Source organism: Poecilia reticulata, linkage group LG14 (genome assembly GCF_000633615.1).
Source record: "Poecilia reticulata strain Guanapo linkage group LG14, Guppy_female_1.0+MT, whole genome shotgun sequence".
In the NCBI taxonomy this organism is placed as follows: domain Eukaryota; kingdom Metazoa; phylum Chordata; class Actinopteri; order Cyprinodontiformes; family Poeciliidae; genus Poecilia; species Poecilia reticulata.
The window spans coordinates 15,452,313-15,476,561 of NC_024344.1; the positions used below are offsets into that span (position 1 = coordinate 15,452,313).

At 36.5% G+C, this 24,249-nt stretch overlaps 3 protein-coding genes across 3 annotated transcripts; all 3 read right to left on the minus strand.

Annotated features, from left to right (window-relative positions):
- Window positions 1–1,658: 1,658 nt before the first annotated feature.
- On the minus strand, window positions 1,659–12,743 carry LOC103476170 (uncharacterized). The gene is made up of 12 exons (XM_017308523.1): window positions 12,606–12,743; window positions 12,383–12,483; window positions 11,431–11,586; window positions 10,922–11,335; window positions 5,677–5,769; window positions 4,863–4,917; window positions 4,649–4,755; window positions 3,682–3,777; window positions 2,869–3,000; window positions 2,666–2,794; window positions 2,527–2,561; window positions 1,659–1,716 (listed from the first exon to the last, which is right to left on the minus strand). The coding sequence occupies exons 1-12, from the start codon at window positions 12,679–12,681 to the stop codon at window positions 1,659–1,661; spliced, it is 1,452 nt and encodes a 483-aa protein (XP_017164012.1). The 5' UTR covers window positions 12,682–12,743.
- A 3,591-nt stretch (window positions 12,744–16,334) lies between these two features.
- On the minus strand, window positions 16,335–18,446 carry LOC103475997 (probable E3 ubiquitin-protein ligase ARI5). The gene is made up of 4 exons (XM_008428011.2): window positions 18,249–18,446; window positions 18,001–18,104; window positions 17,037–17,210; window positions 16,335–16,966 (listed from the first exon to the last, which is right to left on the minus strand). The coding sequence occupies exons 1-4, from the start codon at window positions 18,337–18,339 to the stop codon at window positions 16,511–16,513; spliced, it is 825 nt and encodes a 274-aa protein (XP_008426233.1). The 5' UTR covers window positions 18,340–18,446; the 3' UTR covers window positions 16,335–16,510.
- A 1,191-nt stretch (window positions 18,447–19,637) lies between these two features.
- On the minus strand, window positions 19,638–21,992 carry LOC103475998 (probable E3 ubiquitin-protein ligase ARI5). The gene is made up of 4 exons (XM_008428012.1): window positions 21,823–21,992; window positions 21,500–21,600; window positions 20,313–20,486; window positions 19,638–20,216 (listed from the first exon to the last, which is right to left on the minus strand). The coding sequence occupies exons 1-4, from the start codon at window positions 21,911–21,913 to the stop codon at window positions 19,761–19,763; spliced, it is 822 nt and encodes a 273-aa protein (XP_008426234.1). The 5' UTR covers window positions 21,914–21,992; the 3' UTR covers window positions 19,638–19,760.
- Window positions 21,993–24,249: the final 2,257 nt, after the last annotated feature.

Below are 24,249 nucleotides of genomic sequence, written 5' to 3' on the forward strand. Positions count from 1 at the left end.
AAAAAAGAGAGCATTGTCTCTTTTTTAAAGTTATTTTTATATAACAGCCATTTCGTAATAGGCTCAAATTTTCAAACCTCTGTACCTTCAAGGCAAATTCATTATTGTCCTGAATCTACCCTCATCATAAATACAACTGCTCTGTTCACTCTTAATTTCTCTGAGTAAGTCAAGCATGTCTGTCACAGTTTTAGAGAATGATAGTTTAAAAATAAAATGAATCTTCACACATTTTCCCCTAAAAGTAAAAAATAAAATATGAGAAAGCTCAATAATAATGCCAATCAAAGAAGCTAAATATGATGTAATACAGCATAAATATAACAGTATTTGTTTCTGAGTTTTAGTACTTTGCTGACATCTGGTGGCAGAACAGAGGTAAGACAACACTCGACAATGTGACTATAAGGCTCTTCATCAATGTTCCTCCTGCTGGAGTAACTACAGCCAGTCAGTCACTCTGGATGACAGCAAACTTTCTTAATTTAATTTAATTCATTTACGTTTATTTGACACGGACAGATGCACATTGACATCGACAAACTGAACAGAACAGCAGACCCATGTTAGCATCAAAGTGCTCATAGTAACAGCTGATTCATAGCCCTTGTCCCTACATTTTTAAACAATACATCTAAAAACTAGTAAAAATGAGATAATAATCATTTAAAAAGCACAACATGATGTTGATAACATTTACAGAATCATGCATAAAAAAAGTGAAACATTAAAACATTAAGTATGGATGCAGTTCTGTTTCTGACATAACCAGAGTTTTGTGTGAGTGTTGTTTTGTTTTGTTGATGTCATAAGCAAATTAGGTTTATGTAATGCAAAACTTTACTTTTACTGTAGAGGACAAGATCATACAAAACCTCACTTAAATCAGAACTTAACCTGACTTTGGAAACAACTGTCTTCCTCTAGATCAGTGAAAAATAAAGACACATTGTTTTCAAACTGTGAAGCATTAATACAGCAGAAAACAGCCAACATTTTTCATAATCATAATGTGTGTAAGAAAAAAATAATTTAGCATTTATGACAGAGAAACAGAAAAACACAATACAATGTATAATGTCTTATTCACATGTAAACAAAAGATACAAATCTTTTGTATAAAAGCCAAAATATTTGTTTCTGTCCTTAAACATGATGTTGCCCCCTTATGCAACATCATAAGGGGGCAAAGTGATTACTTGGATCTGTTGATTCTACATACAGTCAAACAAGAAGAAATTAGAAGAAACAACAGCAGTCATAACTTAGAGGAGCAGTATTGTGTATTTTCCAGGCACATAGTGTCATTTCATAGCACAATCAAATAACTATGTTACCTTTAGTTGTTAAACATGCTATAAATATAAATATGACTTAAAAGAAAACAAACTTTTCAATTCAATGCCTTGAAATTGCGTTTCTGTTTCTCTAGAAAGTGATCACAACACTCTATTAAGGTTGTGAAAGTGATCATAACCTCTATTAACCATTTAACAATGTTTTTAAAAGTGTTTTTCTGAGAAGAGGCTCATATAATGAGCTCAGCTGATGCTCATTATGAGATGCTTGCTAATTACTGCTAGCTAGTTTGAAGGAGCTGACTGAGGGGAGTGAGAGGAAAGAGTTTCTCTGTGAGGTGGAAACTCAGAAACTGCAGCTCAAAGGTGGAGCTGCACCTTAATGGCGGTGCTCGATCCAACCAGGTGTTTTGCAAAGCTGAAAGGTTGCCATGGAGATTAAAGGATTCCCAAAATGAAGAAAGACTCCAGGCATGTTTTGATGAAGGAATGACATTATAACACGATGTAAAGTTCAAAAAAGTCCATTCTACATAATGTTGCACTTTAAATTTTTGTTCTGTTAAAATGTAACATTTTTTAATGGATTTGTTCTCAGGTGTTTGTGAGCTAATTAAATTTGATATTCATTAACTTGATAGATTAATTCTATGACGAATCATGATTTAGTCATTTCTGACTAGCAAGTGGGCAAACATGGTGGCCACATTGTGACAAAACGAATCTTTTGTCTTTTTTCATACATTTCCACCAAAGTAAGAAGGCTAACCCTAAAAGAAAGATTAAACCAAAGAGAATAAATTCATTCGGAAGGACCTTCATGGCAATAATGACAATCCAGAGAATTGCAAATACAAAAAGTAACAGAGCTAACAAAGGAAAATACAAATGATTGTGATTTTTATCACAGTCTGAAGTCATTTTCCCTGTATTGTCGTTTTCTCTCTCGTTTTCTCTCTCGTTTTCTCTTTCGTCATCGTCTCTCAGTATTTTCTGGTCGTCTTCTCCGTCTGTTCCTTCATCTTCCTCTTCAGTATCTGAAATTTATATTAGAAAATTATGACCAAATGAACTTAATATAAATTATTGTAAAATGCATTTCATCTCACTTCTCTTTCTGTAAAACAGGAGATGGGCGCTTCGGGATCTGGTGTATAAAGAACATAAATTTTGGTTATGATAAACAGTAAATATAAACAGACGAACAAAACGAAGGACAATTACTTACCTCTCAAACTTTTTCTGGAATCTCTGGTTACCAACCTGTTAATAAAAGGAACAATGTCAAACTTGCCCTGCGCTATAAAAAGGTGAAATATTGATTGTTAATGTCAAAACCATCCATGGTTGTAGGATAATCATCTCACCAGCGTCACACTGGAGTCATTGAACTCGTACCATCTGTCTTCATCCTCAGGTTTGATTGTTGCTGTGTAATGCCCACCTCTCAGAGTCTCAAAGTGATCCACCAAGGCGTACAGTTCATAAGTCTGGTTCTGATCAACAAAACACACATTAATCTGGACACTGGAAAGAAAATGTACAACAATCACAATATACTGAAATATACCTCAGGTAAGTTGATGGTGTAACAAACATCCACAGCACGGATGTCTTTAGTGTACGACATGCGGTTGTAGTTGTATTCAAATCTCTTCAGCAGCAAAATCAAAACCTCTGGATGACGCTTTAGTTCATATTTCTACATAAAAAAACAACATTATCAATGCAGTTAAAAGCTGATATCTATATTAACTGTATATAAAGACACACAACCTTTTTTACTGCCTGATATTAACTCAAACTAAGACTTTCTGTTCCAGGTGTGCTAGGATCACTAATATTTATTTACTTATTTTTAATTTTTGGATTAGCGTCATATTGTTGCACTTTAAAAGACTGATGGCATCATGAGGAGAGAACATATAATGGAAATATTTAAGCAACATCCTAAGAAATCGGCCTGGTAGTTATAGCTTTAGCATAGATTAGTCTTCCAAAATGGACAATAACTCTAATTATCCTGTCCAATTAATTAGGAATAACAAAGTCAGTATTTTGAGAGGTCATCACAAACTCTTGAGCAAGGCAGCCTGCAAAAAAACTGATTTAAAAGACAGTTCTTTCAGGAGAAATGGGTCAAAAATTTGATAAATTAATATGAGAAACTTGTGGATCCAAAACATTTGACTCAGGTCATGACGTCTTAAATGCTGCCAAACTCTAATAAAATATAAACTTCAGAACTTTTATTTTAGCTTCTTTTTCATTATTTGCGTCTTTAGCTAACAGCTAATCAGTGCATTCTTAGTACTGTTAAAATATCTGTTTTGTTTTTGTTGTTGTTTAATCACACACTTAAAACAAGTTTCCCTTTACTTACAACAATAGTGTCCCGTTTGTCTTCACACTCATCACAGTACATCTGGTCTTCTCCATAAAACTCTACGTCCTTTAAAAACTCCTGAATCCCGTCCTCCTGGAAACACACTTTGTGTTACTTGCACAAACCTTCACTAGGTACTTTCCAGCACTCTGCCAACACAGTAATAAGTAATAATCGTAAATCATTGACTATTCCAGATGACTTTTATGAATTTTGTGTGGCACACACAATGGTTTCCATTTTGCAGGTTGTTTCTTACCACATTGTAGTTTCCATTTTTAGAATCCATCAGTGGGAGAGAAAGAAAGAAAAATGGCACTTTGTCTTCAGTGTGTGAGCCACATTCAACACAAACAGTCCTGTGAATCAGCTCTCCTTTGAATATCTGAAAATACAATCTGATTTAAAATCTAGCAGCTTTTATTTTTCATTCACACTCTGTAGCTCCCTCTCCATACCGATCCCAAAGTGATTTCATGTAATTTACCTCTGACGCTTCAACACTGACATCAGATCAAATCTTCTCCAGGTACTGACCAGCATCCTGCTGTTCATACACTGGGACAATGAAGGAGGAATGATACATAAAATTATGTATTTTTATGTTTACATTTAATGCTTAAGCTCATATTTCATGTTCATCCATGTTTCTTCTAAAGTTTGTCAAGACTTATGTTGAAGATAAAGCATTCACAACATCTTCCTTTATTCAGAAACAAGCTAACAGTTGATAAATGCATCTGATTACGTACCGTTTTCAATTCTCAGCGTCTTTGTAACTTCTGTGGTTTCTGGTGTTTTTTCTTTTAAACTCTCAAACAAAGTATGGAGTTGAACATTGATGTTGTCTTCATGGTGTTTTGGACAACTGTTTATAGGATATTGTCAGAGATACAGAATATATATTGAAAAAAAACACACCAAATATTCTTCCTACACAAAAAATGCTTTTTGATTTACTCACTAACCTTTTAACAGCCTCTCTGAACTCTCTGGTCATGAACAGAGCCTGCAGAATGCTGTTCAGGTAACATGTTGCTCCTTGGTTTCTCAACCCGTGGTACTTAATGTCTGTGGGACGATTTGTTATGGAACAACATTAATAAAAGACATTTAAACAAATAAATATTAGCAGCTCAGCATGGAGGCCTTACCTTCCTTCATAATGAATCACTAACGACTGATACGGCTTTTCTTCACCTTGCCGTCGTAGAAATGATTGCTGAGCCATCGCTGAAATAAACAAACAGTTAGAGGCACTCCTATGAGCGCAGAGAGAGGGAGTCAGAAAACAGCAGCTTTCTCTTTCACTTTGCAACTAAAACATTTCATTCAGCTGATAAACACTGATAAAGTCATGAATGTTCACAAGTTAGAATCCAGTTCATATTCTCTTAAATGAGTTATGACAGCTACAAGGTTTGGGGATGTTGGGATTTCAGGGGGACGAATGACCAGACAATTTTTTCTTCCATAAGAAATTGTCAAAATTTGCTGTTAACAAAACTGAGATTAATTATCTATTGTTCTTTCTTTTCTCTTCTTTTTTTACATTAGTGTTTCAAGAAGAGTCTGTCAGAGTCTTGAATATCTCTTTTTTAAAACCCACCTGTTTAGAGTTGCTTATGGAACATAAACAATAATACTGTTTAGCCAATGTTGCATGACTCTGTGTTTTTGTGTTTAATGATTTAAAGTACTTTGAAGTGCCTTGCTGCTGAAATGTGTTATACAAATAAAATTTAATTTGATTTTGATTTGATTCAAGAGTTTGTGAAAGAGATATTCAAGGATGTCTCTTTGAGGGCAAAAGAAAGAGAAAAACTAAAATGCACATTAAAACTGCAATGACACACACAAATAGAGATTTCAAATGCCAAGAGATTTACAACCCCTGTCGTAACAGTGAAGGCAAAAGAAAGAAAAAGAATGAGATACAAATGTTTTTACAACAAACAAACAAAATTAAAGCTGGAAAGTACCTGAAAATACTTGACCCTTGTCTCTACTGGGGTCAGGACCGTTGCTGGTGCTTATCGCCACAATTCGGGCGAGAGGCGGGGTCACCCTGGACAGGTCGCTGGTCTGTTGTAGGACAACACAGAGACACACAGGACAAACAACCATGCACACACACTCATAGGGAGAATTTAGGTAGACCAATTAACCTGACAATCATGTTTTATACATAATGTAACCATTATTAGTAACCCACACATGCACAGGGAGAACATGCAAACGTCATGCAGAAAGACCACAGGCTGGGAATCAAACCCGGAACCTGAAGGAAACACTTGGTTCGGTGCAAATCTTTGAAAAATAAGATGGTTTATTACACACAGATGAATGTCCAAAAGCCTACATTTCTGTTAATTATGATAATTTTCCACTTCCAGGTGACAAAAAAATTACATTTAAAATTTGAATATTACACCAGACCTTAAAAAAAATTACTAAACATAACACAAAAATGTTGGCTTGATGAAAAGTATGTTTAATACCTACTTAATGGTTATTTTTAAAAGGTACTTTCAGTCTCACAAAGAGTCCTCATCTGTACACAGGTTATAATTTAATGAATATGACTATAAATAAGAGTAGAGTCAATCAATAACGTGGCAGCAGCTTTGTATGAAACAGTGACCTGGGTGCATTTAAGGTGAACTGATAAAGTTCCCAGTCATCATCAGAATGAGGAAGAGTTATTTTCAGCGACCTTGAACATGGCTTCTTGATGCCAGACTGACTGGAACGAGTATTTCAAAAGCTACTGAGGTTTTCATGCACACTTTCCTCCCTGTTTAGAGAGAATGACTTCAAATAAGAGAACAGCAGCTGTGGATAAAAAAGCCTCAATGATGTTAGAAGAGAGTGCACAGACTGGTTTCAGATTTAAAAACGGAAACAGCAGCTCACGTCAAATTTGTGCAGAACATCGTCTTAGAATGCACTAGATGTTGAAGCAGAAAAAAATCACATGGAGGTTTTACTACAATCAGGAAGGTTTGACCAGTTTACAGTTTTGGTTCTCCAAAATTAAACATTGACAGATCTGAAGAATGTTACCTGTATCCTCTAGTGACCTTCACTTCAGAAGAATCAGAGTTTGACATAAATAATATTAAAAGCATGGCGGCATCTTTGTCTTCTTTAGTGGTTCAAACTAAATGTTGAGTGATGATTATGCTTCCTTCCACATCATTAGCTTTTGCCAGTAGAATGAAGAAAAGCAGGTTCAGGGGAGACTGTGGAGTCAGTGCTTATTAATCTGATTACTTTAATTAAGTTGGACCCAAAACCAAATCTGTGTGATGTAAAGAAAATATATTCTCACTCCATCTTATCAAAATCTTTTTCCCTGCTCAGTGATGTGGTTGTTTCTGGGACCTTTTTGTCCAGTTGGGTGTAAGTTATACTAAACAAACATATCAAGGACAATTAATTTTGAACATATTGATTGTTGCAATTTATCAAACTGATTACCAAGTTTGTATAACGGCATTCTGGTCTTTTAAGTTGTTGGATCTGGTGACGTTTTTTCTCGACTACCATAAATTTGCTATCAAGTTTAGGTCAGGTCAGTTATCTAACCACTCCAGAACAGTGATACTATTGTATCACTGTTACCAGAACCGTTATACTACGGTAATTAAAACCAGTAGGTTTTATTTTGACAGCGTGGGCAGGTGCCAGGTCCTGCTGGGAAATTAAATAATCAGCATCTCCATAAAGTTTATCACCAGAGAGTCCTCTAAAAATTCCTGTTAGAAGATTGAACTGAATTTGAACTTGATATAACACAGATAAACACCGGTAGGCAGGGGCGCTGCCAGGAATCTTGGGCCCCCTGACAAAAAATTTGTTTGGGCCCCCCTGCGCAGCTGCTGTTACAATTTTTTGAGTCTATTTGTGAAGCGTCACAATTGTAAAGGTTGGCAACTGCCTTGCTATCTTTGGTCCAATATTTACTGCTCATGAATTTACATCCAACAGTCCACATTCAGTATGCAAGTAGGTTGCTTAAATTTTTTCTTAATGTCTCTCCCCAGGAGCAACAGTCAAAAGCAATGTGCAAAATATGCATAAAGCAATCCAAACTTCTTAAAAATGCTATGTAGTTGCATTTTATTCAAGCTGCAGTACATAACTTTAATAAAAAATATATTTTCTCCATATTTGTTAAAGCTGTCACCATCTCGTAGCAGTTTGTTATGAGACAGATAATCTGTGAAAACAATCAATCTCCTCCATCTCCTTCCTGAACTACTATTGCTAGCTAAAGTAATGCAACATTCTGTTTGTGATTGACAGCACTAAAACTCTCCTGCCTCTGATTGGTTGTTTTTACAGAGCACTGGGAGAAGGCAGAGGAAATAGATTTTTCACAGATTACTTCTCATGCCATACTGTCACAACATGACAGTTTTAAAAAAATATGTGAAAAAAATATGTTTATAAAAGTTACATACTTTACAGCTTTAATTTCACTCAGGAGAGGACGGGTCAGGAGGGACGTGGGTTAGAGCTGCTGACTGACTCGTCTGTTGTTAAGTGGTAAAAGGTACAAGGGACAAGTTGAATATGCTGGTAATTTTTTTTCCTTAATTCATTATATGCTAGCCTTTTTCTCTCCCTCTGTCTCTCTCTTTTTTGAAAACCTGATTTTATAACTTTTCTTAGCAGCATAGTAACTGCCACAATCGTTCGTGTCTTCCACTGTCTGCTGCTAACAGTGTCACAGTGAAGCGCTCCAAGCAGGAACGAACCATTTAATGCGGACGGTTAAACAATATTTGAAAATACAATATGATTAATTTTGTAATTGACAGGGCCCGATTTTTTTTTCTATGAACAAAAAGTAAATAATTAAATTGTGGAGGGCCCTGTTGGTCAGGGCCCCTAGAATTGTCATCACTTTCCCCCCCTATACCCCACCCCTGCCAGTAGTTCACGATCACTGACTGTGGAAACGTCACAATTCATGTCAAGAAACTTATCGACTTCCTCAGTACCTTGATTTCCAAATGAAATGCAAAATTTGCTTCATGTGAAAACAAGACTTTAAGCCTATAAGTGAGCCCCTATAAGCCACTGAATAATATTCTAGTTGTCTTTTCCCTTCACCCATGTAAGACATGTCTGCAGTTTTCTTTGGTGCAGAAGTCACAAGGAACACAACAGTTGTGGCCCATGTCCTGGATACATTTTGTGTTATGGCTCTTTGAACACTGACTTGGACTTCACTCTACATCCTGTGAATCTGTTGTTATCCCTGCTGCTTGTGTGTGTTTTTTTCTATCACTCTTTATCTGTCCACTAAACTTCCCATCAAAATACTTGAACATAGCAGTCTGTGAACAGCCAGCCTCTTTAGTAAAAACCTTTCGTGGCACTCTTCGCTGACAGCCAAGTGAAGGCTGCCACAACTCAGAATACTTCCCCATAGCAGTGTACCATAACATGACCATACCATAATATTTCTCAATTAAAATATATTCCTGAGGTCTCATTTAAAAATTTCAAGTGATTTTCAAGTGATTTTTAAATCTACAAAATTACCAAAAAAATAAAGGTTTCTGCATGTAATAAAACTATGTATGTAGAGAATTTCAGATTTAGGACTAATTTACTGAAATAATTTATGTGGTAATAAAATTAAATGCATGTGTGGTCTGCTTTGATATCATGTGGCGATCAGAGAGTGAAACCTGAGAAAGGGGAAGCCGAGAGGAGAGACAAGTCATCAATACAGAAATTAAACTTCGCTTATAACCACATAAACACAAGATATTCTTAAGATTATAACTTAAATTTGTTTGAGTTTGCTAGTGTCACGAATTGGTTGGTTGCGGTGATGAAGTGGACGCAGGTAGACCCAGGATGTAGTGAAAAATGATAAATTTAATGATAAGCCACACGAGGAACAACAGGGAACAACAAGGGGAAACAGGCAACATAGTATGACGAGGATCCGACGAAGAACAGAGACAACAGGTGAGACTAAATACACACGGGGTAATCAAGGGAACGAGACACACCTGGGAGACAATCAACGGGGGAAGACGCAGAGACGGGACTCACAGGGAACAGGATCACACAGAAACGCAAAAATAAACACATAGAAACACGGATCACGACAGCTAGACCAAATGAAGTCTTAGATTATCACTTCTTACACATCAATATACATAATTTATGCAATAACCTTTGACACTTCTTTACATTTATTTTTCAAACATTTATTATTCAAACTGAATAATTGAAAATGATTTAACCAACCTGTTTAGAGTTGCTTATGGCTAAATTAGGGTTAGAGTGCGGGTTTTTGATGTCTTTGATGTTTTTAATGTTTTTCTTTACTTTTTATCTATTTATGTAAAAGTGGCGAGTGATTGAGGGTCATCGATCGCACAGAAAAACCCTGTAAATTTTAGACTAACAAAATCAGTGCACAAAAATCCGTGTAGGACAGCAAAGTCCTAGCGCAAAAATTCGCGTGACAGGTGGACGGAGCCTGGTGCTGCAAGTTTGGAGACCTTGTCCTGTTAGGCGACGGGGGCCTGGATAATACACGGACGGCGGAGTCCGGTGACAACAGGCGCTTAAATTCCGTAACAAAAGTCTGTTTTTATCTCTTTTTAAAAATCTTTTTTTTTTTTTTTCAAAAATCTCTTTCTCTTTCTTACTGTTTATTCAATGTCACATGCTGTTTTTATTTTGTTTTTTAATTACGTAAAGCATCTTGAAATGCCTTGCTGCTGAAATGTACTATACAAATAAAATTTGTTTGATTGATTGATTTGGATTAAGTTTAACTCTTTATTTAGCCAAACAATAGCAAAATTTTTATTTGTTCAACAATTCCTGATTTTGAGTTTGCACTATCGCAAAAATACAATCAAATGACAAAGATTGCTTAATGAAGAATACATAAGAGTCATACAATGTGATATGATTACTTGATGCAAATACAATAATAGAGACGTCAAACAGCACAAAAAGCTACATATTCTTGTGGACATCCTTTAATGGGTGTTTCATCTGTTGTAGTTTCATAATAATACATTTCACAACATGACAAGATTTATTTGGAAGCTACTTTGTAGTAAGCAGAGTACAAAGATTGTTCAAATTGTTGCAAATGTTGGATTTTAAAGAATATACATGAGTAGCAAGAACAACCAGGTAAATAACAAACAGTGGTAGCTTATGAATCACATCATTTCCTCTGCCACACAGGAATAAACGTCTGCCTAGGAGTAATGCCACCGGAACAAATATCAGAAATACCACAGTAACCACTCTTTAGGCAGCCAAAACAAAACGACATCTTACATCGGGGACATATAACGGTTTTGCATCCTATCCCAGTGTGTTGGATCAGTGAGCCGCAGGTGGGGCAGGCACGGACCGACGGACAGCCTTTGACTTTGTCAATTTTAACTTCTGGACACTCTCTCAGCGTCTTCAGGGCAGAATTGTGGCAGTCGTCGTTTTCGCAGCGGTCGGATCGAGGCTGTTGACCTTTCCACTCCCTCAGACACTGCCAGCAGAACCCAAAGCTGTGTCCGGTCTTTGCTGAGCACACTTGGCAGCAGACATAGAGGTTTGAGCTGCTCCCTCTGGTCACAGGAGTCATGCAGCCTGGACACTGTCAGGAGTGTGATGAGAGAGGGGGGACAGAAGGATTTGAGTCAGATTCAAGCCTGTGTGCAGTTATCAAAACGTCATTAATAAAATACTTACAAACTTTGTGTTAGGATTTCCAGCGGCAGCATTCAGGGCCATCAGCGTCTCAAAGTTCTTCATTTCTTCAGGGGTCAGCAGGGCCATTTTGCAAACCTCCTGATAAGACCACTCAGCATTACAGCCAGACTGACCGCACACAAATCTGGATTTTCCCTTTATTTACACAATCACAGAAATAATCAGGATTAAAGGTAAAAACACTGTAAGTTCAACAATAAGTGATAAGCATATTCTTCACTTCCTTTTAACCAGTTGTCAATATTCTGCCAATGTTACTCCATCAAAACACACTGCTAAAATGTTTTATGTCAACACAGAAAATACTGTGATAATTAATGGCACGGTGTTTTAAATTTCACAAATCATAACTTGTTTTTGGAAAGTTAACTTTCATTTTTTTAACAGTGAATCTGTTGAAGATAAATAAGCTAAACATATTTTGACTGATTTACACATCAGAGTAAAATATTTCACATTTTACATTCACAATAAAAGCAAAAATTATGAATTTTATTAGAATTACAGTCCTAAATATATGTCAAAATATATAATTAAAAGATTTGCGCAGGTTTTGTTTTTGGTTATTCTCTGTTTTTGTACGTTGGACGTCGGGTATCTACAACTCAAATAAAGCAAACAATATCTTAATGAAGAAAATTTAAAAAGAGGATATATACATTTTCTTCAATAAGATTTTAATATTTGTGGAAAATTAGATTTAAAAAGGATTTAATGACCAGAAAACTAGATCCGAAAAAAAATAGCTGCCGGCATCATTCTGTTCTGGAATATATATGTGGAAAATAAACATCAGGAAACACGAAACCTAATTACTTTTCATCTGACTCAGAATAAGATAGTTCCACGAAACTGGCTTACAACTGTCTCTCTCTCTTTTTTTTTTTTTTTCTATTTTCGGGCTGAATGTGAGGTCACGGTCATATTCCACCTGTTTGAGCAACTGTTGGCACCACTTCATGAGAGACATCGGGGTCACCACATGTCCGCAGGACATCCGGGCTCTCGGGGAATCAAAACCTTCACACAGAACTGCAGAAACACATGAGATCCTCCGGCATATTTAAATACAAACTATGCATACTGTAAACAATATTACAAATTCAATGAAAACTTATAGCTACAGCGTTGATGAAACAAAACGAGCCACACACAGTCAAACTGATCCTCTTCTTCCACAAGTCGGATGGTAGAGTCGCTCAGGTTGTAGCGCTTAGTTTTAGAGTTCATCTTGAAAGATTTCTTTACTTCTCCTGCGATGCAGAAAACAATCTGCTTTATATTGTATTTGGTCTAATAGAAGGAAACTCTTTCGATTTTGACCCCGGTTATTCTTTACAAGTCATGTGACTTTCGCTTTGCAGCTGATCGCTGAAGATACGCCTACAGAGAAGAGCAGGTTAATGGATAGATGGATGGATGATATTTAATGAACAGTGGAAAAATCACTACCATAAATAGGGTAAATATTAGGTAATAACTTTTATTGATCATGCCTTAACTTCATAAAAACTAAGTAATACACAGTTTATGAAGAAGAATGAATAATCTGACAATGATCGTAATATTTGGTACAACCTTCATTTTTGAGCATCAAACATATGCAGACAAAAGCAAGCGCAAAAGCATTCAAACTGATTTACAGTTTACATGTATCATCACTTTTTATTTTACATTGAATTGATCAAAGGTTTATCTACAATAAAGGCGTGTGAAAAAAAAGTCACCAAACCTCAGTAATTATTCACTTGAGGGAATAATAGATTTATTTTCGACCAAATATCATTACGATTAATTCATTTATTCCAATAGCTTTACAAACACGCACGCACACACATAACCAAGAACAATAAGAAACAATTCAATAATGACAGATGATTATGAATAAATAAAAATAAAGGGACAAATGGTTGATGCGGGAATGCTGTGATCAGACTTCTATTGATGAGATTTTCTTCTAAGGGCTTTAGGGTGAAAAACAACAATAATGCATAAGAATGACTGGGCGTATTCATTTTTGTTTTCACTTTACAGATTTTATTTTATTTTATATTTTTTCACATTTTCACAAATAGAGATATATTATCTTTGTCTTGTCTCTGTGGTTGTAGACAGCAGCTTTCTAAACGGGTTTAACAGCGCAGAGTAACATCAAAACACTTCAAACTGATGGAAGATTTTGATAATTATTATAATCTTCACGACCATACTTCACTTATGTATTATAATGACGCATTATCTTTTCAAGAAACAGGAGGAAATTTATGCAGTGGAGGCAGATGTCCGGTTTGAGTGAATCAGAGTGGAGCTGAGTCGGGGAAGATGAGCTCCAGGCCTCCGTCACAGCGAATCACTGCGTGGATCTCAGACTTGTGCTTGATTCCGTATTCAGCCAACTTGTGCTCGTCTTCCAGGGTTTTGGTTTTGTAGATCAGACCCATTTTGTCCTTTTCTGCAAAGAAACACATGCGCACATATTAGTGGAAATTTAAAATGAAATAAATCACGTTCATTTTAAAGAAGGACCTTGGCGTAAAACAAAACCGAAAGACACAGTAAGATGATGTCCAAAACAAACAAGAGTGGATTTTGTTTCCTAAGAAAATGCCCTATAAAACCTAAAATAAATCAAATCGTTCATATTTGATGCAATCACAGCTCAAGTTACTTATACAGCCTGTCATCTCATCAGACAAATTGCACACACCTAGTATCTTAAATTGTTTAAAACTGTTTAGAACAAATAGCATCTAATGTCTCACATAAGTCATAATTGTGGATTTTAAAACTGAAAATCGTTTTTTTAAACTTCATCTCGTCACTTAATCTGCTCCACGTATCAATAAATTTGAAATGATAATTTCTCAGCAGGTGTATTTACCTGCTTCTGGGCGTCGCTCCTGTATTTTTTCCTTCAGTTTGCTCACAGGAGTGATAGCCAGATCCGCTTCTTGTTTACACACCTCAATCGGTAGTTTCCTGTTCTGTTCAAAACAGATGAGGACCTGGCAAACCATGGCTTCTTCTTTTGATGTCTTTAATCTCTACTCAGGGATTAAAGCTGTAACGTGAAGTGACTGAGCGGCAGGGAGAGCTTTTATTTATGACGACAGAGGCGTGGCTTAAAATTGCTAAACAAAAAAGTGAATGGATCTGAGCAGATATATTTTGGTAATTTAAAATTGTCTGGTTTATGACTGTATATTTTCTGATGATGATGTAATCCGTGACTGCAAAATGTTGCATATGGCTATGAGATGAGCCAGCCTGTCTTTGGCCTGATTGTTTTTTATGATTTATTTGGAATATGCAAATGAGACTCAGCTTCCCACTTATTCCAAAATAGCACAAGATTCACAATGTCAAACAAAACTCTAAATAAATGAATAAGGTATAGAAAGTCATGTAAAGAGTCCTAAATTTACGCAAGAATATAAATAATATTTTATTTATTATGTAAAAGCATGAGAGTATCATCAGCCAGTATTGACATATTGCCAAAATCATAGGAACAGATTATTGTTGCCTTTTCTGATAGAAAAGGGCAAAAAAAAATTTCCATCAGAAATGATAATATAAAATATTAAGTTAATTATTTAAATCGTTATTTAATTCAAGGCAGCAGCTAACAAGAAGACAAGATTCCTCCAGATAAATCTTGGTGTCAACATTTCAGGAAATAAGAGCTGGAATAATTAAAATGAAATTAATTTAATATTTCCTCATAAATAGGGTTTCCTCTAATGTTCTCCAGTTTAAATAGATGCATTGTTAAAGTCTTTGTCAAGATCATGTGGCAGTAAATGACTTGAAAAAACTTCCAGGTACTTTCCAGATTCACCAGGCCCAACCTCTCAGAGTATCGATCTAGTTTATTATAAACCTGGTAAAAGGATCTGCGATGTAACTTTCATTTTCACTCTGTAACATTTCCAATGTGCATTAAGATACAAGACAGACCTTTAGGAAGAAGCTCCAAGTCATCAGACATGATCATTAATGGTTTAATCCAAGTAATTAATTCTGTACTTTTTTCTTTATTAAATCAGTTTGATGAATGCAGATTAATGCATATTCCTTATCTGTCAGCACAAACAAACAGAGTAATCCTAAAACAATAAACAGTTTTAGTTATACAGAGCCTGTTAACCATTTCTAAACACTAATTTCACATGTGAATGATGTTCAGACCAATAACTTCTCGTCTCTTCTTGGAATTACAGTGTTTATAGTAATTCAGCAGAGCGCCACCCAGTGGGCTACAGTATTTAGCAATTCATCATCACTCATGGAAGGCAAACATTTTATGGTGTTGTGTGGAAAAGACTCAAATACAGACTAAATAGCTGAATTTTGTTTTAAAGGTAAGAAGAGATGCTGAGTTCAGGTAATCCAGATCAAACTTTAAAAATAAAACCCAAACTTAGAATATGAAAATAAAAACCAAAGAAACATGAGCTAAGACAGATTTTGCACAATCATCTTCAAGAACATATATTAAGAATACAAAGAGCATCCCACTACAGATATGACAGAGATTAACTGATTGAACTGTGGACTCACTTTTGGACTCCCACCTTAATCCAGCTAAGAAGAATGTTGTTTTATCTGCCACATTTCTCTGTTTTACATTTCTGTGTATTGACATTTGACTTTAAAACAATGAAAAGCCTCCTAACTTTCGGTTTCAAATATAACAGATTATACTTTTCCAAAACATTTTAACACAATGATTTTAGAGAAGCAAATTCCACATTAAGTATTTGTGCTAAAAAACAATGAATCTAAATTTAAGATGGATGCCCTTCTTTGAGACAAACACGTTTATTTAAAAAATGCATTAGTTTTATTAGGTAAAAGAAGAAAGAAAGAAGGCCAAAGAAGAAATTATTGTCAACGTCAAATATAACATGATAATAAAAATGTTGCAGATATCATTTGATGCTTAACAGATTAAAGAAGTTTCACAGTTGATGAACATGGACAAAAGGAACTGCAACATTTTTGAGATTATTTCATCTAGGTTTCAGTATAAAGAGCTCAACAGGAAGCATCTGTTTCACTTCCTGTGCCACACAGGTATGGCTGTCTGTCTGGGAGCCATACCAGCACTGCAAGGCCTAAAGTGAGTACTGGTCTTTAGACACTCAGGAGTCAGCTTCAGACACACGAAGCAGAACTCCACCTGGCAGCGAGGACAGGTGATGTTCTTGCAGCCTGTCTTGTCGTGCTCCACTCTCTGTCCACAGGTGGGACAGGCCCGGATGGAGGGACAGTTCTCGACCCCCGGGACCTCAGGGAAGGAGGTGGTCTTGCAGGTCCTGAGCAGCTCCAGGTCGTGATTTTTACAGTCATCATTGTCACAGCGATTGGAGCGTGGAGCCGGACCTTTCCACGGCTTCAAGCACTGCCAGCAGAACTGGACCTGTTTCTTCTGGTCTGCAACGCAAACTAAGCACTGAACGCAGAGATTAGTCAGGTCCTTTCTTTCAACGTAGCTCTTACACCCAGGGCACTGTAAGAGGAAGACATGATGGTTTAAGAACAGTTAAAGTCAAGACTGACCTGAAGTTAGAGACACTTACTTCTCTAAACTCCTGGTACTCTGCAGCAGCCAGGCGAGCGATGGTCTCCTCAAAGTGTTCCATTTCTTCAACGCTCAGGTCCGCCAGGCGACGCACCTCTCGATACGGCCACACAGCACCACATATCTCATGGGTGTCTTCGTCTATAGCAGGACACTTGAACTTGTATTGACCCTAAGATGGTCAGACAAAAACAACATGTAACCATAAAGACGAAGAACAACTTTGAGTGTTTGGTGTTTGAACAAATGGGTTAAACCCTGGGAATGGGGGTTTATGTCATTGTCCCATTTTAAACACATCATATGTACTTTTTAAAAAAATACTGAACTAATGTCTGGTTTTACGGAAGCAGGTCAAAAAGCCTCCAGTCTACTGATGACTCTGATGTCGGTCAACATCTGAACCTGTTTGCAGCCATTGACACCTGGTGCTTTTTTAAAGGAAGAAAGACAAAGAAATGAAAATGTACTACAAAATGAAAAACATGATGCCTTCAAGAAAGGCCAACACTTATGTATCCCTGGCTTACACCAGTACATGAGCACTGTTCACCTAAATGCATCACGGTTGCTACTGCATCCCAGATGGACACAGATAGAAAACAAGCCAACACCAAATGAAATGAAGTTCACTCTATTATTATCCTTTTATTTCCTTGTAAATTATACAGGATGGATGGATGGATGAAATAATAATAATAATAATAATAATAATAATAATAATAATAATAATAATAATAATAATAATAATAATAATAATAATAATAAATCCCAATGTTTGGACTAAATTTGACTTTGATAAGATAAGAGGAAATTTTCTCCTCTTATCTACAATGTATTTAGCTGTGCATAGGAACTATTTAAATTTCAAAATAAAAGCATGTTAGAAGGTATAACAGTGAAAAAAAATGACCAAAGAAAGAAAATGTTTCATATAAAACATATGTGGTGTCATTACGTACCTGATCCAGCAGGCTGCGACACCAGCCAGTCAGAGATTGTGGAGTGACAGCGTGACCGCAGGACATTTCAGCTCTAAGACCCTGGTCTTCATCATCATCACTGACTAATAGAGCAGACAGTAAGTTGGACACTATAATAGTGGAGATTATACTAAAAAAAGTACAAGTAAAACTTGATTCAGAAGCAGAAGCACATAAATAAATACAACAAATACTGATAAAACAGCAGCTTAGTTTTTAGTCCTTACATGGAGGGTCCAGGTCATCAGGTCTGTCCACAAAGCTCAGTGTTGTGTCGAGGGGGTCAAATCTTTTCTCGTCCTGATCTGAGCTGTTCATTTCAGACCTGCTTAGTTCTTCCAATTTGTCGGCTAAAAGTGTCTGACTTCAACCAGGAAATAATCTGAGTCTGCAGGCTGTTACGACACTCCTAAAGCAAGCTTGGTTTTTACTTTCAGTTTCTTCTTCTACAAATTTAAATGTACAGCATTCACATGAAGTCAAACTCTTTGGCTGAATCCATTCATTTTTACTCTCATATTAATGTAATGAAACTTAGAGCAAAGGGAATAAAATGAAAACATAATGTTTCAGAAAGTTATAGAGGTTTTTGGTGAAGCAGTCCTAGTGGAAAACAAAACACACCCTGGTTACAAGATCACTGCCAGAAAATACAGTTAGATCCTGTAGATGTCACTAAAGGCAAAACTATTTAAATCCTTTTTGCTTCCATTGGATTTCATGCAGAAGTGTTCAGTTTATAATCAATTTACCCTCAGTAGTTATCAAAACTCAGATTAGTCTGTCTCAATTTATGAAATTAATTCAATCTGAAACATGAAAGCTCTTCATCTTGTTAACAACTGGATTCAAAAGAAAGAGTGGACATTTATTTGATGTTCATTGTAGGAGTCATCAGTCATCATGGAATAATCTGTTTATCAAGGAACAAAATAACCTTTATTATTAACATAGACTACTGTGATTTGCACCACTGTGCTGAGACAGCAGGATGGAAGAATACCAGCAATCTTAGTAAAGCAGTTGTTACTGCCCATCAACCTGGAAAAGTTCAACCAGTTCAAACTGTTTGAGGTCTAAAAATGAGGAAGATTATTCACAAATCAAAACACTTCAAAGGTTATGAGCCTTAAACAGAAAGGGGTCTCAGGTATGTCAAGGTCAAACTAGTTCAACTGGACCCAGTCCCCAACTGGAGTCAAAGTGAAACCGAAAGTGAAAATATTCTCCCATACATGGAGATGAAAATGTTTACCAGTTAGAGGAGTTTTCATTTAAATAACTCAGTTCAGCACATCATCAACATTCAACACTGTAGATGTGTGAATGATAAACAGACACATTGAACTACTTGAGATTATTTAGTCCTGTACACTAATAAAACAATGAAACTTATCCGTAATTATAGGAACCTTTCATCATCATGTAAATATAATGCAACAGTTGTTAATGTTACACGTTAACAACCATTTTTAGATATTCTGAATAACAACTACTGGGCTTTGCCTGCTTAAAGATTAGTTTTACACCCAACTGCACTCAACAGACCAGGCGTTAAACAAAATCTGTTTAATATGAACTTTATTTGTTTTACAAAATCAGGTCACTAACATATTTGAAAGGCAAGTTGTCAGGTTGAAAACGAACAAAACCCAACTGTTAAAGGTGATGAACATGAACAAGAAGACCTGGAACATTTTTAATATTACAAAATTAACTTTGTCAAGAAACAACAACTTTTAGTTCCTGTGCCATACAGGTATGGCTGTCTGTCTGGGAGCAACACCAGCACTGCAGGGGATGAAGTAGGAGCTGGTCTTCAGACACTCAGGAGTCAGCTTCAGACACACAAAGCAGAACTCCACCTGGCACCGAGGACAGATGATGTTCTTGCAGCCCGTCTTGTCGTGCTCCACCTTATGTCCACAGGTGGGACAGGCCCTGATGGAGGGACAGTTCTCGACCCCGTCCACCTCGGGGAAGGAGGTGGTCTTGCAGGACCTGAGCAGCTGCAGGTCATGGTTGATGCAACCGTTGTTGTCACAGCGATCGGAGCGTGGAGCCGCACCTTTCCACGGCTTCAAGCACTGCCAGCAGAACTGGACCTCTGCATTCTTATCTGCTGTGCAAACTAAGCACTGAACACAGAGGTTAGTCAGGTCCTCTCTCTCAATGTAGGAGCTGCAGCCAGGACACTGCAGGGAGAAAAAGAATACAAAAGAAAAGGAAAGAAGTTATCGCATTGCAGAACATCTGTTGATGAATTCGTCTTGAGTTAACACAATACTTACGGTTTTAAAGTCACAGTACTCTGTAGCAGCCAGGCGGGCCATGTTCTCTTCAAAATGCTGCATTTCTGCAGCGGTCAGGACGGCCAGGCGACGGACCTCTTGATACGACCACAGAGCGTCACACTTGTGCAGGGTGCCGTCCTTTAGGGCTGGACACTTAAATTTATACTGGCCCTGAAATTTTATAATATTTAGAGAACGATATTATTAACTTGGAGTATATTCTTGCTATCAAGCATCATTTACATGCACGTCGCACAGCAGAACATCCTGAAAGATTAAATTGATAAGTGAAGAGTTCACAGTCCCACTGAGCAGCTCTCTGATTTTTAAGTTTATAAATTTGATTTGTGTTGTACTCAGTGACATTTGACAAAATTTACTATAAAACTATTTAAATTTACACCTGAGGTTAAAATATATTTTAATGCTGGTTGTCAAGAGCTTGCCAAGCATTCCTGTCCTGATGAGAACCTACAAAATGATGTGTGGGCATCTCTCTGGTCTTCTACAGCAGTTCTAGATTCAATTTGGGTCTCTGGCTAGTCCACTACAAAACATATTACAGTAAGAAACATGTTAAAATAAAAAACAACAACTCTATTATTATGGAATATGACTAACTTGGATTTTAACTGTAGGTTCTTCAGCACCAGCTTCTAATTCAAGGCACTATAGTTCTGCTGTTATTTATTGTTTGTTTTTACTATTTGAAATCTTCTCTCTTGTATTGTTTGCCACCAACATTAAACCACAAGCTGAATTTGATAATTAATATGAAGGTTAAGAAGAGAATTGGATTGAAGTAAATTAAGATAAAGCACTGCATTAAATTGCTGGATAATTTCAGTGGACATTTTACTTGCATTGCATCTTTCTTAGCTTTATAACATTAAATATGAGCATCCCTACTGTGTTTTGTATCGGTTATATTGTAATCAATGATGGATCATATGAACTGATTATTGTTGAAAAAACAAAGAAATGCCTAATTAAAATCATTATTTTAACGGTAAACCATACTGTCAAAATATGGTTTACTGGCCCTGTTTATACCCCACAACATAAAACTGAGCCAGATGTGTCATCTTGGACTTTATGCTGGATCTTTGCACAGAGTCTTCACTTCAACCTGATAAATGTGCTAGTGAGAAAACAAAAGTAAACGTTTAACTTTTGGAAAGTACCTGATCCAGAAGGCTGCGACACCATCCAGTGAGGGACTGCGGGGTAACAGCGTGACCGCAGGACATTTCCGCCCGAAGACCCTCATCTCCCTCGTCTGGGGCTAGAAGAGAACAGACTCAGATATTAATAATAATAATAATAAAAACATATGCCATCTTGTTTTTTTAACTGTCACGACGACACATGGTGTCCTTATGAACCCACTGACTTGCATGTACGTTTTTTTAAGGTCTCTAAAACAAAACGCTTCTTCCATTTCACTGGAAATGGAAGGAGTTATTGTGCTTCAACACCAACACAATAACAGTTTACAGTTTCTTACGCATCGGATCCAGAGCATCAGGTCTGTTGACGAACTTCAGCGTCGTGTCTCTTCGGTCGTATCTTTTCTCTTCGTGGCCCTGCGTGGTCATCTTGTTTCTGCTCTGCTCCTCGACTTGAACCAACTTCTGTCCGTCTGCAGCCAAAAGATGTGCTCTAATAGAGCTGCTGCTGCTGCGTCACTTTTAGAGCCAATAGCTGTTGTTTACTTTCAGTTTCTCCCTTTTTTTTCTTAGTGCATTTTATTTGGCACTGAAGACTAACTAGTGATGATGAAGAACAACACACAAGAAAGTTAAAACCTTTTATTAACCGAATTCATTTTATATTAACTTGTCAATACAATTTTAACATTATTGAGTTTTGTTTACCATATTTGCAGTGATTTCAGTTAAAAGTGACACATGCGGCTCAGATAACTTAAAACATCTGCTGCTTTTTCCATGTACCATAGTCGAAATTACTGTACAATATATTTTTTTTCATAGTTTGAGAAGCAACCATGTAAACCGTTTGCAAATAACCACAGCAACATCACGTGACCTCTGCCGGAAAACAAGGTGATTTCCTGCAATTAATCGTCCCTATAAAATCTGCGATGTATAATCGCAAAACATCATCACATAACACAATTATTAAGGTGTATCAATAGAAAATTTCCTGTAACTTATTTATTTATTTATTTATTTATTTATTTATTTATTTATTTATTTATTTATTTATTTATTTATTTATCCAGATGTACGTATTTGATTTATTCAATTGTTATTATCGTGTAAATATATAGGAGATCAAAGTGCAGCACTGTGATGAATGTGCTTATTAAAATATGCCATAAACAGCCTGTTGATACCAGCAGGTCATGTGAGAGAAGATAATTATCAGAAAACTGAAAGAATAAGAACAGCAAGAGCCCTGCTTTGTGCAAAACAGAAAATAGAAAGTAAAGACTGCTCTGACGTCAGATCCTGTTGCTGTTTGCCCGCATTTCTATCAGCTGGTGGGACGGAGCGCCAGAAAGGAGTTTAGCGCAGCGCAGATTGCAGGAAGATGGGGAAAATCTACCAGGTCGTGGTTCATGGACTGAGAGGGGAGAAGCTGATGATTGACCTCTGCAACACCGAGGAGCAGATGCAGAAAATGACGGTGCGACAGCTGAAGGAAAAGATCGCCGAGAAACTTCCTCAGACTGCAGGTAACTAAAGAGAAGCTCAAAAGGCAACTTGACTCAGTAATGGCAGGAGTAATTTGGGAGGTGGAAAGCTGTTCAATATATTTGGTGTAATTTTCTCTACGTCTATCTGTCTGCCAGCAGGACGAAAGCTATTTCTTTTCAACTTCATCGACTTTTTTGATCGACAGGTTGGGTTAAGTGGCCATGAAGACAGATTAATGCTCGTTTTTGTAAAATAAAGTAGCTTGTTAAGTAAGAATATGTTTACCCAATTCAGAAGTACCTGACACTTCAATAACAAACATGTTTTTCAAGACCAAAATGTGCTTGCAAATCAAAATTGAAAGTAAATTTCATGGTGACTCATGTTTTCCCTTATTGACTTATCAGTGCTGTAATGGTAGAGATCAGTATTAACTCTACCATTAATACCCAGCAGTTCAAGACTTTCTGGTTTGTTTCAGGTAAATTAATTAATTAATTAAATAAATAAGCCAACTGATGTGTTTAAAGTGCATCTGCATTGTGTGTAATTTACTAAACCTATGTTCTATAGACAAAATCTGAACTGCTTGTGGTGACATAACAGGTTCATCTCGAGCAGGACCATTGAGCACCATTAGGTCAAAAATTAGGAGCATTGCAGCACTTGAATATTCAGACAATCAAACTAGCTGATTTTTTGAATGTAATAATTTAAAACATGAATGTAGGTCAGTAACAATATAGTCTGAGGATCAAGGTGATTTTCTATCTGACTTAAATTTCAAGTTTAAGTCAATGCTAAATGCTAGCATTTAGCATTGGTGTGTCGTCCCAAGATTATAAGCAGCCACTCATTACAAAAATATCTGTCAGGTGTTTTTTTTTAGGTAATGTGGCTTTGGAGAGATGAAAAGTAAAATATGCTGAGTCATTAACAATGTTACCATCTCAACTCTGTTGGTCCTCAGGTGTCAATACAAAGAAAAAAAAACTACAGAAGTAACTTTTTACATCAGTAACTTGATTCTTTTGAGAACGAAGATCCAGATTAATTGTTTAATAGTAAACTTTTAGGGTCCAGAAATGTGCAAACACCTGTTACGACAACAAAACAAAGATCTAAAAATCTTGCCGTCTGTTCTTCTTTCTGACCTTTTAAATTACCTTTTGATTTGAGTTTGGAAATAATGTCTCCTCTGCATATTTACTTTGTTCTTCAAACAACTGTCCAAAAATGTAGGGATTCATTTTGACTACATTATATATATA

Excerpts from the sequence above, each read along its gene's own strand:
- LOC103475997 (XM_008428011.2), bottom strand. The coding sequence starts at position 18,339 with ATGAACAGCTCAGATCAGGACGAGAAAAGATTTGACCCCCTCGACACA. Across the intron at positions 17,211-18,000 it reads GTCGCAGCCTGCTGGATCAG|GGTCAATACAAGTTCAAGTG; the intron begins GTACGTAATGAC and ends TGACCATCTTAG. Across the intron at positions 16,967-17,036 it reads AGTACCAGGAGTTTAGAGAA|TGCCCTGGGTGTAAGAGCTA; the intron begins GTAAGTGTCTCT and ends TTCCTCTTACAG.
- LOC103476170 (XM_017308523.1), bottom strand. The coding sequence starts at position 12,681 with ATGAACTCTAAAACTAAGCGCTACAACCTGAGCGACTCTACCATCCGA. Across the intron at positions 12,484-12,605 it reads AGAAGAGGATCAGTTTGACT|TTCTGTGTGAAGGTTTTGAT; the intron begins GTGTGTGGCTCG and ends GTGTTTCTGCAG. Across the intron at positions 4,756-4,862 it reads GAAGAAAAGCCGTATCAGTC|ACATTAAGTACCACGGGTTG; the intron begins GTTAGTGATTCA and ends ATCGTCCCACAG.
- LOC103475998 (XM_008428012.1), bottom strand. The coding sequence starts at position 21,913 with ATGACCACGCAGGGCCACGAAGAGAAAAGATACGACCGAAGAGACACG. Across the intron at positions 20,487-21,499 it reads GTCGCAGCCTTCTGGATCAG|GGCCAGTATAAATTTAAGTG; the intron begins GTACTTTCCAAA and ends ATAAAATTTCAG. Across the intron at positions 20,217-20,312 it reads AGTACTGTGACTTTAAAACC|TGTCCTGGCTGCAGCTCCTA; the intron begins GTAAGTATTGTG and ends TTCTCCCTGCAG.